At 48.7% G+C, this 18,897-nt stretch overlaps 1 protein-coding gene across 3 annotated transcripts in view; it reads right to left on the bottom strand.

Annotated features, from left to right (window-relative positions):
* LOC140428850 (tyrosine-protein kinase Lyn-like) overlaps positions 1-18,897 on the bottom strand; it is an 84,286-nt gene that overhangs the window by 15,368 nt on the left and 50,021 nt on the right. For all 3 annotated transcript variants that reach the window (XM_072515503.1, XM_072515502.1, XM_072515504.1), the window contains 3 exons: positions 17,998-18,180; positions 4,641-4,717; positions 2,631-2,784 (listed from right to left, as the gene is read on the bottom strand). In XM_072515503.1, the coding sequence (XP_072371604.1) occupies positions 2,631-2,784; positions 4,641-4,717; positions 17,998-18,180 (414 nt within the window). The remainder of the gene's footprint in view (positions 1-2,630; positions 2,785-4,640; positions 4,718-17,997; positions 18,181-18,897) is intronic.

Here is an 18,897-nt window from a genome sequence, read left to right as displayed (position 1 = left end):
GGAGGCCTGGCTTTGCCCAGTCTATTATTTTATTCTTGGGCGGTGAATACTGAGAGAGTGTGGGGGTGGTGCAGGGGAACAGAGTCTGTGTGGGGCCGGATAGAGAGGAGTGCCTTTAGTGGTTCCAGTTTGAGAGCCTTCTGATTCTCCCCGGCAAAATGGACTTCCAGTCCGTCCTCCTTGAGAATATGGAGACAGTTTCGGCAGCATTTTCAGCTGGGTGCTATATCGTTATTGGCCCTAATCTGTGAAAAGCATTGTTTTGTACCTGTGGCCTTGGACTCGCCGTTTGGGACATTGAGGGAGGAGGGACTGGAGCGGTTTGGAGATTTGTTTATTGGTGGGAAGTTCGCTGGTTTTGAGGAGTGGGTGGAACGTATCAGCTTCCGAGGGCCTATCTGTATCAGTGTTATCAGGTACACGGCTTTGTAGGCAAGGAGATGACCTCCTTCCCCTTCGCACCTTCACCCTCGTTAACGGATCGGGTTCTTTTAGTGGTTGATGTAGGGGAGAGGAAGGTGTCGGACATTTATAGTTTGTGTCGATGGAACAGGTTCCACTGGATGAGGTTAAGAGGAAGCGGGAGGGGGAGCTGGACCAGATGTTTGGGGAGGGGGTGGTGTGGAGTGAGGTTCTATACAGAGTGAATTCCACCTCCTTGTGCACTAGGCTCAGTCTGATTCAGTTTAAGGTTCGTAGGGCACATCTGACCAGGGCACAGGTGAGTGTGTTCTTCCTGGAAGTAGGCGATAGGTGCGAGGGGTCTTCTAGGGGTCCGCGCACCATACACGCATGTTCTGGTCTTGTTCTAAGCTTATCAGCTTCTGGGTCTCCTTCAGCAGCATGTCACCTTTGGTGACTATCTTTGGGGTTTTAGATTTACTGGAGCTGCAGACGGGCGTGAAAGCAGACGCCCTCACCCTCGCCCTCACCCTCGCCCTCACCCTCGCCTTCACCTCGCTAACGACCCGACGGTGAATTCTGTTTGGATGGGTCTGTGTTCCGCCCAGTGCCACAGAGTGGGTAAGTGACCTGACTGAGTTCTTTACATTTAGAAAAAGTCAAGTATACCTTGAGCGGGTCAACGGAAGGTTCCACCTGAGGTGGCAGCTGTTCGTTTCCTACTCCAGGGAGCTGGTCACCGTCAGATGTTACGGGCCTTTTGCTGTTTTGGGGGGGATTTTGATTTGGGGGTGTGTGTGTGTGGGGGGGGGGGGGGGTAGAGGGATATAAATATTGTAATTGTTATGTGAATATGGCTGTGAAGGTGTTATATTGGAAAAACTTTCGTAATAATTTTTTTTAAAAATCATTCCTGGCACAAAGGAAGATGGTTATAGTGGTTGGAGGTCAATCATCTCAGCTCCAGGAGTTCCTCAAGGTCGTGTCCTCCGTCCAACCATCTTCAGCTGCTTCATCAATGACCTTCCTTCCATCATAAGGTCAGGAGTGGGGATGTTTGCAGATGACTGCACAATGTTCAGCACCATTCGTGACTCCTCAGATAATGAAGCAGTCCCTGTCCAAATGCAGCAAGACCTGGACAATATCCAGGCTCGGGCTGACAAGTGGCAAGTTACATTCGCGCCACACAAGTACCAGGCAATGACCATCCCCTACAAGAGTGGATCTAACCACCGTCCCTTGATATTCAACGGCATTACCATCACTGAATCCCCCACAGTCAACATCCTGGAGGTTACCACTGACCAGAAACTTAACTGGGCCCAGCTGTATTAATACTGTGGCTACAAGAGATGATCAGAGGCTGGGAATCCTGCATTGAGTCCCCTAACTCCCCAAAGCCTGTCTATCAACTACAAGGCGCAAGTCAGGAATGTAATGGAATACTCTCCACTTGCCTGGATGAGTGCAGCTCTACGCCATCCAGGGCAATGCAGCCTGCTTGATTGGCACTCCATCCATAAACATTCACTCCCACCACCACCAATGCACAATAGCAGCCGTGTGTACCATTTACAAATTGCACTTTAGTAACTCGCCAAGGCTCCTTAGCACCTTGCAAACCCACAGCCATCACCATCTAGGAGAACAAGGGCAGCGGATGCATGGGAACCCCAGCCCTTGGAAGCTCCCTCATCCTGCCTTGGAACAATATTACCATTTCCTCACTGTCATTGGGTCAAAACCCTGGAACTCCCTCCCTAACAGCACTGTGGGTGTACCTACACCACAGTGACTGCAGTGATTCAAGAAATAAGCACACCACCACCTTCGCAAAGGCAACTAAGGGTGGGAAATAAATACAGTCCTCACCAGCGAAGCCCACATTCCATGAATTAAGAACACACAGTAATTGATTATCCAGAGTGCATTCCTGGGCTTCCATAAGAACACATTAAATAGGAGCAGGTGTGAGCTCCACAGTTCAACAGCACCGTTGCTGATCCACATCAGCTACACTGTCCTTAGACCTCTTAAAATCTCAAACTCAGTCTTGAAGATACTGAGCATCTTCTGGGTTAGAGCATTCCAAATACTCACAATACTGCAAGTGAAAGAATTTCTCCTCACCTCAGCCCTCAATATCCTGTGACTGTGAACCCGTGTTCGCGTTTCCTCAGCCTGGAGAGACACTGTCTCAACATTTAACCCTCAGTTCCATGTACCTTTGCAGAGGATGTATCTGTGATCTTTGAGTTTCTGAGCCAGGCTGAAATCTCCAATCTTGCATTCCAGTGTGTCAGACAGAACAATGTTTGCTGACCTCAGATCCCGATGAACGTAATCATTTTCTTCCATATAAATCATTCCATCCACAACCTGCAGAAACAGAGGGGAGGGGGGGTCATTAATCAGATTGCCACTGGTCCATTTACTTCCAAAGTGCTTTATTTCAGTGTCTTTCAAAGAGTCCGCAAGGGCCCATTGTCATGGGAATGTCACTTTAAGAAATGTTTGTCTTCTCAAGTGGCTGCAGTGATGTCATTGTGTGGGCGGAGCTGGGCTCTGGCTCTGCTTTTTACTTTCGTTTTGAGCTGGAAGCTGTTTGTGATTCTGAGTTTTACTTTCGGTTTTCAGTTGGGGAGCTGCATCCAAACCAAGAAGGTGTATTTTGGTCTCTCTCTCTGCATGCTGAAGAATGTCTCCAGATCACTTGATAATTTCAAAGTAATACCTGTTTCTGTAAGGAATGCAAACCTACTGTTTTGGTAGGATAAAGGGTGTTTGGCTTATGGATGTTGTTGGGAAAGTTACTAAGGGTTACCTATAGAGTACTGTATCGTTGTGGGGGTGGGGGGGGGGGTGGGGGGCGGGGGTATTAGTGTTGGGAGTTGATAAGATGTTTACTGTGTGTTTCTTAAATGTTAACTGGATTCATAGAATAAACATTGTTTTGTTTAAAAATACTTAAGATCTCTGTTGCATCACACCTGGAAAGTGGGCCCTTGTGCTCCTCATCACCAAAGTCTATTAAAGGTTGTGGGTCAGGTGAACTCCATGATATACTTTGGTGTTCTCTAAACCCTGGCCCAAAACAGTGATTGACGAGTTGGTCCAAAATGCAAGTGTCTGACCCACAAGGTCATGGCAGCCATGAACAGATCAGGCAGAAACCTCACCCCCACCACTCAGGTAATGCCACACAATCAGACCTGCTCTCACTGGCACAACACAACTCGTCCTGGGCGTGAGCTACAGCGTGCAGTTTTGTGAGCAAAATACATGTTTCTTTTGGCGTTGTTGGATTGATATCGACGTAAGGTATCAGAGGTTTGTGATAAAGTTATAACATATTCAAATTTTTCAAATAAATGGGCTCTGGTGTGGTATTAACACAAATAACGTGAAAATGTCAAGTAAAAATGTTCATTTCCAGGATGAATTAATAATTTATTTCTGGGCCCGGAACTTTTGATGTCCCGGATCAGGGAGGCACTCCAGAAGATGTCCAGGGACCTCTAACACCTATCTGCTTCATGGCAGCTTGTAGTGCTGAAAAAAAGGTGTGTGTGTCTTCACTCCCCCCAATGCTGCTACCCTAGACTGAAGGTGTCGGGAAGCCGCTTCCCTGCATGTCGCCCCCTCCCCTCCCCGCCACGCCCCCCTCGGCCCGAGGAGAATGTCGCAGCTCCCGACCAGTGAAGCGGAGTGACAATCCGACTGGGATTGTCATTGCACGGAAGTTCTGGCTCGACGTTTAATTTAGAAAATGAGTATTTATTACATAGAGTATCAAAAAAACAGCAAGAAGGGGCAGCGCGGTAGTGCAGTGGCTAGCACTACTTCCTCACTGCGCCAAAGTCCCAGGTTCAATCCCGGCTCTGGGTCACTGTGGAGTTTGCACATTCTCCCCGTGTTTGCGTGGGTTTCACCCCCACAACCCAAAGATGTGCAGGGTAGGTAGATTGGCCACGCTAAACTGCTCTTTAATTGGAAAAATATAATTGAGTACTCTAAATTTATTTTTAAAAAGCAGCAAGATATTTATCGTTTCCAAAAATTGCCATTCATTCTGAGAAGTCTTTTTGCAGTGGCAAGTGAAAGTGCTTGTGACAGGACCAGTAGGTGGCCCAAGGGGTCTTTTGCTCTGCCTAAGTAGAAGAAAATGTTTGAGAACCACTCTCCTATCCAACATGAACGATGCACTACCTCACTTAGGAATCAGGAACACATACCTGTATTGCAAAGTCAATTAGCAGCACCAACGCTAACTGCCTACCCAGGTCGTTCCGTAAGTAACTGTTTAGATTCCCTTAAAAAAAAAGACACCAGTTTACTAAAGTGTGCATGTTGTCGTTGTTTGAAGTGCTGACTTTAGACTGAATAGCGCTTGGGTCAAATTTCCCAGGATCCAACACAAGCCAAAATAGCGCCCCCATCTGGTAGGAACATCTGGTTATAACATGACAGGTTTACATGCGAATTCGCCATTCTAAATGCAGACACCAACATTTATCAGGGAGATTAGAAAATTAAACACAAAATATGTTGGACAGAGGAATGCTCGCTGTGTTCAGATCCTCAAGTTCCCAACTTTAAAATTGGGACTGAATTCCAACCGATATTAAGCTCCGCCCTCTGTGGAATTGAGGCCACAGTCAGATCAGACATGATGTTAACGAATGGCAGAGCAGGCTCGAGGGGCCGAATGGCCTACTCCTGCCCCTGATTCATGTGCTCGTACGTGAGCCGACACTTGGGATGACTTCCTGTGTATAAAAACATGGGGCACTGACTGATAAGAAATTGCTTTTGAGGTTCTGGGGACCATGAAGAAGATCTTGAATTTTAATGAATTTTTAATCTGCAGAGAAATGGGGCAGGTCTGTCTTTTCACTGTTACAAAAAAACACCCCATAGTTATCTGGGGAACTGGGGGGTTGAGAGGAGGACAGTGGGAGAACACATTATCTTTCACCTGACGATCAATGGTTCAAATCCACTCTGACCTTTAAAAAATATTTTCCAATTAAGGGGCAATTTAGTGTGGCCAATCCACCTAGCCTGGCCATCTTTGGGTTGTGGGGGTGAGACCCACGCAGACACGGGGAGAATGTGCAAACTCCACACGGACAGTGACCCGGGGTCAGGGTTGAACCCGGGACCTCGGCGCCGTGAGGCAGCAGTGCTAGCCACTGCGCCACTGTGCCGCCAACAGTCTGACTTTTAAGAGAAATGTCAGTCCTTATGGGAGCTACAATCTTCAATTTTGTTACCTTTGGAAGCAGATCAGGTTACCTTGCTGGATCTTGTCATATTCAGTATCTGATGGATACTTTTATTTCAGACTTGTGTCAGTAATTTACCTCAATACTTCTGCCAGAATTCAACCTTTTTTGTTTAGTTCCACAGCAGTCGGGGTAATAACTTCACAGATTCACAGCAATTAGCTGTCCAATACCCTGTGTTGCTGTAATCAAGGAAATATTGCATAGAAAGATAGTGGTGATTCAGTTCTTTACAAGATGCCCACAAGTAATGTCTGTCTGGATAAAGAACAACTGTAAGAGACTTAACTTCTGTGGGACCACGGTAAATCTTGGAGGTTATTAATTAATTCCTGGGATGTGGGCCTCGCTAGCTGGGCCAACATTAGTTGTCCTTCCTGTAGCCATCTGAGATGGCCACCTGCAAAGGCCCATGGGAATCATGGCCAACCCAGGACTCAGACAGATACAGAGCTTCTGTGTATTTGAAACGCAGGTAACCAGACCTGATCGAAACCCCCGCTCGTTTGCATTTTAATGGCCCGTTCCCCAGGACAATAGAACTCCAATCAAGCAACCGATACAGCCACAGACTGATCGGCGCCACTCCCTTTACTCAGAGAGCCCAACTGCCAAGGTCAATGACCGCTAAGGACCCACCCAGCTACCAAGGCACCCGCCCCTTTATTGGCCAAAATCGAAGGCAGTGATCAGAGCCCTGTCGAACTATTGGGTCCAAGGTTAAGGACCGCCCAAGGAGCGCAAAATCCCAGAGGGATAAAAGGGGACACAGCCATGTGTTCGGCCTCTTTTGGACCCGGCTTGTGCCAGCCCAACTGCAGCATTACGACCAGACAGCCAAGTTCAAGACCAACGATCGCTACCTGACGGATGGGCCCGGCAGAGACAGAGCCACTTCTTCAAACCAGCCACGTGATCAAGATAAAGGCCTTATCCACTTGCCCAGTGCCGGTCGCCTGAAGTTAAGTATAGGTTATTGTAGTTGATAGGTGTAGTTTAACTTGTAGTATATTGTGCTTGCATGTACGTTTGTGTGTAAATAAACCATCTTTGAACTTGAACTGACTAACTGGTTGTGTGGTCATTTGACCGATATACGGGAAAGCCTTGTGGTTCAGTCAGAGAAACAGAAACACCCACAGTATTGGCGACGCTGTTGGGACATAACATCATATCATAAATAGAGCCTCAGTATCATATTGGCGGCTCTAAAGAGCAACATTATTATAGTATTCCGATTGGCAACAATCCCTAACTGCCCTTGAGAAGGTGGTAGTGAGCCATCTTTTTTGAAACAAATTTAGAGTGCCCAATTCATTTTTTCCAATTAAGGGGCAATTTAGTGTGGCCAATCCACCTGCCCTGCACATCTTTGGGTTGTGGGGGCGAAACCCACGCAGACACGGGGAGAATGTGCAAACTCCACATGGACAGTGACCCAGAGCCGGGATCGAACCTGGGACCTCGGCGCCGTGAAGCAGCAGTGCCAACCACTGTGCTCCCCGTGAGCCATCCTGAACTGATGCAGTCCATGCGGTGTAGGTACACCCACTGTGCTATTAGGAAGGGAGTGCCGGGATTTTGACCCAGCGACAGTGAAGGAACGGTGATATAGTTCTAAGTCAGGATGGTGCGTGGCTTGGAGAGGTGAGTGGGGGGTGACATGCAGAAGATGTTGTGCCCATGTGTCTGCAACACCTGTCCTTCCAGGTATTGCAGGTCACTGGTTTGGGAAGTGCTGCCAGAGGCGCTTTGGCAAGTTGCTCTCCATCATTGAGTTGGATTCTGTTTCTTTCCCCCAGCTTTCTCCCATTCCTCAAAAGATAGTATTTTTTTGTTGAAGTTCAGTTCCACTGGTGGTGAGAGGGGGTGGGGGGAGGGGGAGGGGGTCACAGGGGGAGGAAGAGGTCTCTAATACTTCACCCAACTGACTATTCCTTGGGTGCCGATCTAGAAATTGAGCATTGGGATTCACCCAGCATCAATTGCCATCAGCAGGGCAGCACGGTGGCGCAGTGGGTTAGCTCTGCTGCCTCACGGCGCCAAGGTCCCAGGTTCGATCCTGGCTCTGGGTCACTGTCCGTGTGGAGTTTGCACATTCTCCCCGTCAACCAAAAGATGTGCAGGGTAGGTGGATTGGCCACGCTAAATTGCCCCTTAATTGGAACAAATGAATTGGATACTCTAAAAAATGTTTTAATTGTCATCAGCAGAAGAGGGTTCTGAACCTCTATTACTCTTTCTGAAGAATTGTTTTCTAATTTCATCCCTGAAAGGTCTGGCTCTGATTTTTAGACTATTGTGTATGTAGAAATTGTTATATTATATTTCATATTTGTGGCAGTAATGTTATTAAAAACCCTGGTTTAAAATACATATAGGCAGTATATCTGTTAAAGCTGCAATTAAAGAGCCATGAAAGGTGAGGTATTCACTCATTCCAATCACTTACTTGGTTACAGATAAACGGCTAGTGGAATCATGTTTTGATTGCTGGAGAGCCCCTGGAGTGTAGCTAATCTATGAGGGATTGTATATGGTCCCAGCTAAGCAGGTCATGGAGCTTAGTGGGATGCAGATGATGTAATTAATGGGAGGAGCCAGGCTTGTCTGTAGTTTTGTAAGCTGTTACAAGATTTTTGGTTTAACAGCAGTTTTGCCAAATTTTGGGCAGCACGGTAGCCTTGTGGATAGCACAATTGCTTCACAGCTCCAGGGTCCCAGGTTCGATTCCGGCTTGGGTCACTGTCTATGCGGAGTCTGCACATCCTCCCCGTGTGTGCGTGGGTTTCCTCCGGGTGCTCCGGTTTCCTCCCACAGTCCAAAGATGTGCAGGTTAGGTGGATTGGGATAATATAAAGATAAATTGCCCTTAGTGTCCAAAAGTGCCCTTAGTGTTGGGTGGGGTTACTGGGTTATGGGGATAGGGTGGCGGTGTTGACCTTGGGTAGGGTGCTCTTTCCAAGAGCCGGTGCAGACTCGATGGGCCAAATGGCCTCCTTCTGCACTGTAAATACTATGAAATGCTGTTAGGTTGAGCAGAAACGTCCTGGATCGACTCTTGAAAGGAACTCCTCCATACGTCTCTGCACAGCCAAACAAGTAACCTGTTTTGTTAACTTTTTTTATAAGTGGCATTTGAACTGTCCTGAGATGTTTAATTAGAATTAGTGACAAGTGTACAAAAGGTCGTGAATGTAGCCCAGTCCATCACGCAAACCAGCCTCCCATCCATCGACTCTGTCTACAATTCCCGCTGCCTCGGAAAGGCAGCCAGCATAATTAAGGACCCCACGCACCCCGGACATTCTCTCTTCCACCTTCTTCCGTCAGGAAAAAGGTACCAAAGTTTGAGGTCACGTACCAACCGACCCAAGAACAGCTTCTTCCCTACGGCCATCAGACTTTAGAATGGACCTACCTCGCATTAAGTTGATCTTTTCTCTACACCTTGCTATAACTGTAACATTATATTCTGCAGTCTCCTTCCTTCCCTATGTACGGTATGCATTGTCTGTACAGCAGGCAAGAAACAACACTTTTCACTGTGTACTAATACATGTGACAATAATAAATCAAATCAAATCAAATAATAAATCAAATCAAAAGTGTAAATAATAGGTTGAAGTTTTTCCTTTCATTTAAGAACTGTTTAACTGATAATTGTAAAGCTATTTCTTGAGGTTAATTCTGTGTTTAAATGAAAGTTTGTTTTAACACAAAAGACAGCTATTGGTCAGTCATCACACCTGGGGTGAAGTATTCTTTCCTCTCAATTTCACTAATTGAAAATTCTTTGGTGTTCTCGTCCGATAACCTAACTGAACCTCCGAAAGAGCACCCTATCTAGTCCCACTCCTCCATCCTATTGCCGCATCCCCGTAATCTAAGCTACACATCTTTGGACACTTAGGGGCAATTTAACGTGGCCAATCCACCTTAACTGCACATCTTTGCACTGTGGAAAGAAACCTGAGCACCTGAAGGAAACCTCCACAGACACGGGGAGACTGTGCAAGCTCCACACAGTCAGTCACCCAAGGCCAGAATTGAACCCGGGACCCTGGCGCTGTGAGACAGCAGTGTTAACCCGGGCCCCTGGCACTGTGAGACAACAGTGTTAACCAGGGCCCCTGGCACTGTGAGGCAACAGTGTTAACCCGGGTCCCTGGCACTGTGAGGCAGCAGTGTTAACCCGGGTCCTGGGCACTGTGAGGCAGCAGTGTTAACCAGGGCCCCTGGCACTGTGAGACAGCAGTGTTAACCCGGGTCCCTGGCGCTGTGAGACAGCAGTGTTAACCAGGGCCCCTGGCACTGTGAGACAGCAGTGTTAACCCGGGTCACTGGCACTGTGAGACAGCAGTGTTAACTCGGGTCCCTGGCTCTGTGAGACAGCAGTGTTAACCCGGGTCCCTGGCACTGTGAGACAGCAGTGCTAACCCGGGTCCCTGGCACTGTGAGGCAGCAGTGTTAACCCGGGTCCCTGGCACTGTGTGACAGCAGTGTTAACTCGGGTCCCTGGCTCTGTGAGACAGCAGTGTTAACCCGGGTCCGTGGCACTGTGAGACAGCAGTGTTAACCCGGGTCCCTGGCACTGTGATGCAGCAGTGTTAACCCGGGTCCCTGGCACTGTGAGACAGCAGTGTTAACACAGGTCCCTGGCACTGTGAGACAGCTGTGTTAACCAGGGCCCCTGGCACTGTGAGACAACAGTGTTAACCCGGGTCCCTGGCACTGTGAGACAGCTGTGTTAACCCGGGTCCCTGGCACTGTGAGACAGCAGTGTTAACCCGGTTCCCTGGCACTGTGAGACAGCAGTGTTAACCCGGGTCCCTGGCTCTGTGAGACAGCAGGGTTAACCCGGGCCCGTGGCACTGTGAGACAGCAGTGTTAACCCGGGTTCCTGGCACTGTGAGACAGCAGTGTTAACCTGGGTCCCTGGCTCTGTGAGACAACAGTGTTAACCCGGGTCCCTGGCTCTGTGAGACAGCAGGGTTAACCCGGGCCCGTGGCACTGTGAGACAGCAGTGTTAACCCGGGTTCCTGGCACTGTGAGACAGCAGTGTTAACCTGGGTCCCTGGCTCTGTGAGACAGCTGTGTTAACCCGGGACCCTGGCTCTGTGAGACAGCAGTGTTAACCCGGGTCCGTGGCACTGTGAGACAGCTGTGTTAACCCGGGTCCCTGGCACTGTGAGGCAGCAGTGTTAACCCGGGTCCGTGGCACTGTGAGACAGCAGTGTTAACCCGGGTCCCTGGCACTGTGAGACAGCAGTGCTAACCCGGGTCCCTGGCTCTGTGAGACAGCAGTGTTAACCCAGGTCCCTGGCACTATGAGACAGCAGTGTTAACTCGGGTTCCTGGCACTGTGAGACAGCAGTGTTAACCCGGGTCCCTGGCACTGTGGGACAGCAGTGTTAACCCGGGTCCCTGGCTCTGTGAGACAGCAGTGTTAACCCCGGTCCCTGGCTCTGTGAGACAGCAGTGTTAACCCGGGTCCCTGGCACTGTGAGACAGCAGTGTTAACCCGGGTCCCTGGCTCTGTGAGACAGCAATGTTAACCCCGGTCCCTGGCACTGTGAGGCAGCAGTGTTAACCCCGGTCCCTGGCACTGTGAGACAGCAGTGTTAACCCGGGTCCTTGGCACTGTGAGACAGCTGTGTTAACCCAGGTCCCTGGCACTGTGAGACAGCTGTGGTAACCCGGGTCCCTGGCACTGTGAGACAGCTGTGTTAACCCGGGTCCCTGGCACTGTGAGACAGCAGTGTTAACCCAGGTCCCTGGCACTGTGAGACAGCAGTGTTAAACCGGGTCCGTGGCTCTGTGAGACAGCTGTGTTAACCCGGGTCCGTGGCACTGTGAGACAGCTGTGTTAACCCGGGTCCCTGGCTCTGTGAGGCAGCAGTGTTAACCCGGGTCCCTGGCACTGTGAGACAGCTGTGTTAACCCGGGTCCCTGACACTGTGAGACAGCAGTGTTAACCCGTGTCCCTGGCACTGTGAGGCAGCAGTGTTAACCCGGGTCAAAGAACAACAAAGAACAAAGAAATGTACAGCACAGGAACAGGCCCTTCGGCCCTCCAAGCCCGTGCCGACCATACTGCCCGACTAAACTACAATCTTCTACACTTCCTGGTCCGTATCCTTCTATTCCCATCCTATTCATATATTTGTCAAGATGCCCCTTAAATGTCCCTATCGTCCCTGCTTCCACTACCTCCTCCGGTAGTGAGTTCCAGGCACCCACTACCCTCTGCGTTAAAAACTTGCCTCGTACATCTACTCTAAACCTTGCCCCTCTCACCTTAAACCTATGCCCCCTAGTAATTGACCCCTCTACCCTGGGGAAAAGCCTCTGACTATCCACTCTGTCTATGCCCCTCATAATTTTGTATACCTCTATCAGGTCGCCCCTCAACCTCCTTCGTTCCAGTGAGAACAAACCGAGTTTATTCAATCGCTCCTCATAGCTTATGCCCTCCATACCAGGCAACATTCTGGTAAATCTCTTCTGCACCCTCTCTAAAGCCTCCACATCCTTCTGGTAGTGTGGCGACCAGAATTGAACACTATACTCCAAGTGTGGCCTAACTAAGGTTCTATACAGCTGCAACATGACTTGCCAATTCTTATACTCAATGCCCCGGCCAATGAAGGCAAGCATGCCGTATGCCTTCTTGACTACCTTCTCCACCTGTGTTGCCCCTTTCAATGACCTGTGGACCTGTACTCCTAGATCTCTTTGACTTTCAATACTCTTGAGGGTTCTACCATTCACTGTATATTCCCTACCTGCATTAGCCCTTCCAAAATGCATTACCTCACATTTGTCCGGATTAAACTCCATCTGCCATCTCTCCGCCCAAGTCTCCAGACAATCTAAATCCTGCTGTATCCTCTGACAGTCCTCATCGCTATCCGCAATTCCACCAACCTTTGTGTCGTCTGCAAACTTACTAATCAGACCAGTTACATTTTCCTCCAAATCATTTATATATACTACAAACAGCAAAGGTCCCAACACTGATCCCTGTGGAACACCACTGGTCACAGCCCTCCAATTAGAAAAGCATCCCTCCATTGCTACCCTCTGCCTTCTATGGCCTAGCCAGTTCTGTATCCACCTTGCCAGTTCACCCCTGATCCCGTGTGACTTCACCTTTTGTACTAGTCTACCATGAGGGACCTTGTCAAAGGCCTTACTGAAGTCCAGATAGACAACATCTACTGCCCTACCTGCATCAATCATCTTAGTGACCTCCTCGAAAAACTCTATCAAGTTAGTGAGACACGACCTCCCCTTCACAAAACCGTGCTGCCTCTCACTAATACGTCCATTTGCTTCCAAATGGGAGTAGATCCTGTCTCGAAGAATTCTCTCCAGTAATTTCCCTACCACTGAAGTAAGGCTCACCGGCCTGTAGTTCCCGGGATTATCCTTGCTACCCTTCTTAAACAGAGGAACAACATTGGCTATTCTCCAGTCCTCCGGGACATCCCCTGAAGACAGCGAGGATCCAAAGATTTCTGTCAAGGCCTCAGCAATTTCCTCTCCAGCCTCCTTCAGTATTCTGGGGTAGATCCCATCAGGCCCTGGGGACTTATCTACCTTAATATTTTTTAAGACACCCAACACCTCGTCTTTTTGGATCACAATGTGACCCAGGCTATCTACACCCCCTTCTCCAGACTCAACATCTACCAATTCCTTCTCTTTGGTGAATACTGATGCAAAGTATTCATTTAGTACCTCGCCCATTTCCTCTGGCTCCACACATAGATTCCCTTGCCTATCCTTCAGTGGGCCAACCCTTTCCCTGGCTACCCTCTTGCTTTTTATGTACGTGTAAAAAGCCTTGGGATTTTCCTTAACCCTATTTGCCAATGACTTTTCATGACCCCTTCTAGCCCTCCTGACTCCTTGCTTAAGTTCCTTCCTACTTTCCTTATATGCCACACAGGCTTCGTCTGTTCCCAGCCTTTTAGCCCTGACAAATGCCTCCTTTTTCTTTTTGACGAGGCCTACAATATCACTCGTCATCCAAGGTTCCCGAAAATTGCCGTATTTATCTTTCTTCCTCACAGGAACATGCCTGTCCTGTATTCCTTTCAACTGACACTTGAAAGCCTCCCACATGTCAGATGTTGATTTGCCCTCAAACATCCGCCCCCAATCTATGTTCTTCAGTTCCCGCCTAATATTGTTATAATTAGCCTTCCCCCAATTTAGCACATTCATCCTCGGACCACTCTTATCCTTGTCCACCAGTACTTTAAAACTTACTGAATTGTGGTCACTGTTACCGAAATGTTCCCCTACTGAAACATCTACCACCTGGCCGGGCTCATTCCCCAATACCAGGTCCAGTACCGCCTCTTCCCTAGTTGGACTGTTTACATATTGTTTTAAGAAGCCCTCCTGGATGCTCCTTACAAACTCCGCCCCGTCTAAGCCCCTGGCACTAAGTGAGTCCCAGTCAATATTGGGGAAGTTGAAGTCTCCCATCACCACAACCCTGTTGTTTTTACTCTTTTCCAAAATCTGTCTACCTATCTGCTCCTCTATCTCCCGCTGGCTGTTGGGAGGCCTGTAGTATACCCCCAACATTGTGACTGCACCCTTCTTATTCCTGATCTCTACCCATATAGCCTCACTGCCCTCTGAGGTGTCCTCTCGCAGTATAGCTGTGATATTCTCCCGAACAAGTAGCGCAACTCCGCCTCCCCTTTTACATCCCCCTCTATCCCGCCTGAAACATCTAAATCCTGGAACGTTTAGCTGCCAATCCTGCCCTTCCCTCAACCAGGTCTCTGTAATGGCAACAACATCATAGTTCCAAGTAGTAATCCAAGCTCTAAGTTCATCTGCCTTACCCGTAATGCTCCTTGCATTAAAACATATGCACTTCAGGCCACCAGACCCGCTGTGTTCAGCAACTTCTCCCCGTCTGCTCTGCCTCAGAGCCACACTGTCCCTATTCCCTAGTTCTCCCTCAATGCTCTCACCTTCTGACCTATTGCTCCCGCGCCCACCCCCCTGCCATACTAGTTTAAACCCTCCCGTGTGACACTAGCAAACCTCGCGGCCAGGATATTTATGCCTCTCCGGTGTAGATGCAACCCGTCCATCTTATACAGGTCACACCTGCCCCGGAAGAGCTCCCAGTGGTCCAGATAACGGAAACCCTCCCTCCTACACCAGCTGTTTAGCCACGTGTTTGTCTGCTCTATCTTCCTATTTCTAGCCTCACTGGCACGTGGCACAGGGAGTAATCCCGAGATCACAACCCTCGAGGTCCTGTCTTTTAACTTTCTGCCTAGCTCCCTGAACTCCTGCTGCAGGACCTCATGCCCCTTCCTGCCTATGTCGTTAGTACCAATATGTACAACGACCTCTGCCTGTTTGCCCTCCCCCTTCAGGATTCCCTCTACCCGTTCGGAGACATCCTGGACCCTGGCACCAGGGAGGCAACATACCATCCTGGAGTCTCTTTCACGTCCACAGAAGCGCCTATCTGTGCCCCTGACTATAGAGTCCCCTATTACTATTACTCTTCTGCGCTTTGGCCCTCCCTTCTGAACATCAGAGCCAGCCGTGGTGCCACTGCTCTGGCTGCTGCTGTTTTCCCCTGATAAGCTATCCCCCCCGACAGTATCCAAAGGGGTATATCTGTTCGAGAGGGGGACAACCACAGGGGATTCCTGCACTGACTGCCTGCCCTTTCTGGTGGTCACCCATTTCTCTGCCTGCACCTTGGGTGTGACCACATTTACATAACTGCGATCTATGACGCTTTCCGCCACCTGCATGCTCCTAAGTGCATCCAATTGCTGCTCCAACCGAACCATGCGGTCTGTGAGGAGCTGCAGTTGGGTGCACTTTCTGCAGATGAAGCCATCCGGGACGCTGGAAGCCTCCCGGACCTGCCACATCTCACAGTCAGAGCACAGCACCCCTCTAACTGACATTGCGTCAATTAATTAAAATTAAAATTTGTCTTTTTTTTTAATAAATACTTTTTTTTAAATTGCAAAGTTACTGTCAACTATCTGTTTCCTAGCACTAGATTTCTAATAGAAATGCGATAGCTAACTATAATACTCTCCGATCTCTGGCTTAGATATCCTCTAAATTATAATTAAGTTATTATGTTTAATTAGTTCCCAAATACTCAAATTTTTTTAAAATTTAGGTTAGAATCCCAACCAGCCACTCAGGTCACAGCTTTTCTGTGATGTCACTTCAGTTTCCCCCCGACACACACAATTTGAAAAAAGGTATAAAAGTAAAAATCACTTACTTACCTTCTTACCTTCTGAGTGTCTGAGATGTTCTCAGGTTCTCTCGCTGACAGAGACTGCTCCTCCACCTCCGAACCTTGACCTGCACAATGCTAATAAAATATAATAATATAATATGGCACTTACCTTACACCAATGGGTCTTATTATTAGGTTAGAGGAGGAGGGCGGGTGGGAGACACTACACATGTAGTGTCTCGGGTTTCCTCTCCACCAGAATTTATTGGTTGGGGGGGGGGGGGAAACTTGCCAGAGGTCGAACTTCCGGTTCCCGCCTTATATAAAAACAAATAAAACAGAAAAGAAGAACAGACACGGGACCAGGCAAGGCTTTTAAACTCACTACTCACCTCCAAGAAGGCCCCTGCGCACCGCTGCCGCCGAAATCCAAAGGGCTGCTCCTGTAAAGGTAAGGTTTTTAAACTCACTACTCACCTCCAAGAAGGCCCCTGCGCACCGCTGCCGCCGAAATCCAAAGGGCTGCTCCTGTAAAGGTAAGGTTTTTAAACTCACTACTCACCTCCAAGAAGGCCCCTGCGCACTGCTGCCGCCGAAATCCAAAGGGCTGCTCCTGTAAAGGTAAGGTTTTTAAATTCACTACTCACCTCCAAGAAGGCCCCTGCGCACCGCTGCCGCCGAAATCCAAAGGGCTGCTCCTGTAAAGGTAAGGTTTTTAAACTCACTACTCACCTCCAAGAAGGCCCCTGCGCACCGCTGCCGCCGAAATCCAAAGGGCTGCTCCTGTAAAGGTAAGGTTAGGGTCCCTGGCACTGTGAGACAGCTGTGTTAACCCGGGTCCGTGGCACTGTGAGACAGCTGTGTTAACCCGTGTCCGTGGCTCTGTGAGACAGCTGTGTTAACCCGGGTCCCTGGCACTGTGAGACAGCAGTGTTAACCCGGGTCCGTGGCACTGTGAGGCAGCAGTGTTAACCCGGGTCCGTGGCACTGTGAGGCAGCAGTGTTAACCCGGGTCCGTGGCACTGTGAGACAGCTGTGTTAGCCACCAGTGGATACAGCTGTAGTTTGTGTAAAAGCAAAATTCTGGAGATGCTTGAAAGCTGGAATAAAAACAGAAAATCCTGCTCATATTCACGGGTCAGGCATTTCACAGTATCTTCATTGCAGTGTGTGGTAGTATGTATTGGGGGTCATGTGGGACTGGAAGCCCTAATGTCATTGGCTGACAGATCCCGGGCCCTGGTTGGCCGTTGACCTCATACTCCGCCCTGAAGGCGAAGTATAAGAAGCCGGTGCCTTCCCCCGCAGGCCAGTTTACTATCGGGCTGCTGGGGAACAGACACGCTTAATAAATTGTAGCGCACAAAGACTCCATGAGACGAAAAGAGTGAAGTCGATGAGGCTGTATTAAGCGTGTCTGTTCCCCAGCAGCCCGATAGTAAACTGGCCTGCGGGGGAAGGCACCGGCTTCTTATACTTCGCCTTCAGGGCGGAGCTTGAGGTCAACGGCCAACCAGGACCCGGGATCTGTCAGCCAATGACATTAGGGCTTCCAGTCCCACATGACCCCCAATACATACTACCACACAGTGTTAATGTAAGCCTATTTGTGACACTAATAAAGATTATTAATATTAATTCCTGTGGAGAGAAACGTTTGTCTAACCTTTCCTTCTAATTTGACCTTAGAGTATAGATAGCATAGATAGAGTCTCGATAGATAATATAGATAGAGTATAGATAGCATGTGGAAAGACACCAGGGCTGAGATCCGTCTTGTCGTTATTTAACATTAGAACATTCGGAGAGACAGACAGTGGGATGAAGAGAGTTTTGTCTAAAACGCTGCTGAAATCAGCTTCTATGGGAGTTTAAACTCTCGCATTTCAAATTGAGTTAATGAATGATGACTTGCCGATCTTCCCACCTAATGTGGATGTACAGAGACCTATCTCTGCTCCCAGGATCAGATGGTGTGGTTTCAGTGCCACATGTAGGTACACGGTGAATGTAGCGCCTTGTGACTGGAAGCTCCCAGTGTCAGTTACCTTGGCTCATGTACTCTGTGATGATGAGCATGGGCTGAGACTGTGTCACCACCCCAAGAAGCTGGACAAGACGGTCGTGCTGAAGAGCCTTCCGAATGCTGACCTCCCTGAGGAAGGCGCTGTCTGTGGTCAGATCCACATTCTGCACTTTCACGGACACTCTGATGAAGCTGTTGTTCAACTCTTAAAGAAAGAGATAAAGAATTAAACAGCTAGAAGGCACCTCAGCAAGTGGGAAAGAACCCTCCCAGCCGACGAGGAACTTTTTGAAGTGTAGTCACTGTTTAAATATAGGGAATGTGGCAACCAATTTGTGCACAGAAAGATCCCACTAAAGCAATTTGATAATGATGAGACAAGCTGTGTTAGTTATGTTGGTTCAGGGATAAATTGGCCGAGGACAGCCGGAAGAACTTCCTGCACTTCTAAAAGATTGTGCTATGAGATATTTTACATCCTGAGGAGGTAGATGGGGGGGTGTCTTGGTTTAACATCTGAATCAAAAGTCAACACAGTGCCACATCCCCTCCGTGTCAGCTTAAGTGTGGTGTTCAGCGCTCTGGAGCGGAGCTTGAACTCAGTGACACTGGGGTGTGAGAACCACATACCGAGCCATGACCTACACCAGCCTGAGACATTTAGAACAGTTGCCAGGAGAGACAGAGAATTATGAGGATATAAGATTCACTTCCAGGTTTACTGGTTGACATAGAAATTCTGTCAACATTCAACAACATAAAAACGTCCAGGTGGAGGAACGAAAAGGGGATGATGGAAACTGGGACGAGTGAATGTAATTGGAGTGAGTTGACATGGGTTGGTTTCACCAAATGCTTTATTCCATGATGTAACTTCCAAGAGCAACAAACAACAACTTGCGCTTGTATAGTGCCTTTAATG

Source organism: Scyliorhinus torazame, chromosome 8, assembly GCF_047496885.1.
Source record: "Scyliorhinus torazame isolate Kashiwa2021f chromosome 8, sScyTor2.1, whole genome shotgun sequence".
NCBI classification, from domain to species: domain Eukaryota; kingdom Metazoa; phylum Chordata; class Chondrichthyes; order Carcharhiniformes; family Scyliorhinidae; genus Scyliorhinus; species Scyliorhinus torazame.
The sequence above is the reverse complement of the archived record's forward strand: the minus strand, read 5'-3'. Positions and strand labels throughout refer to the sequence as shown.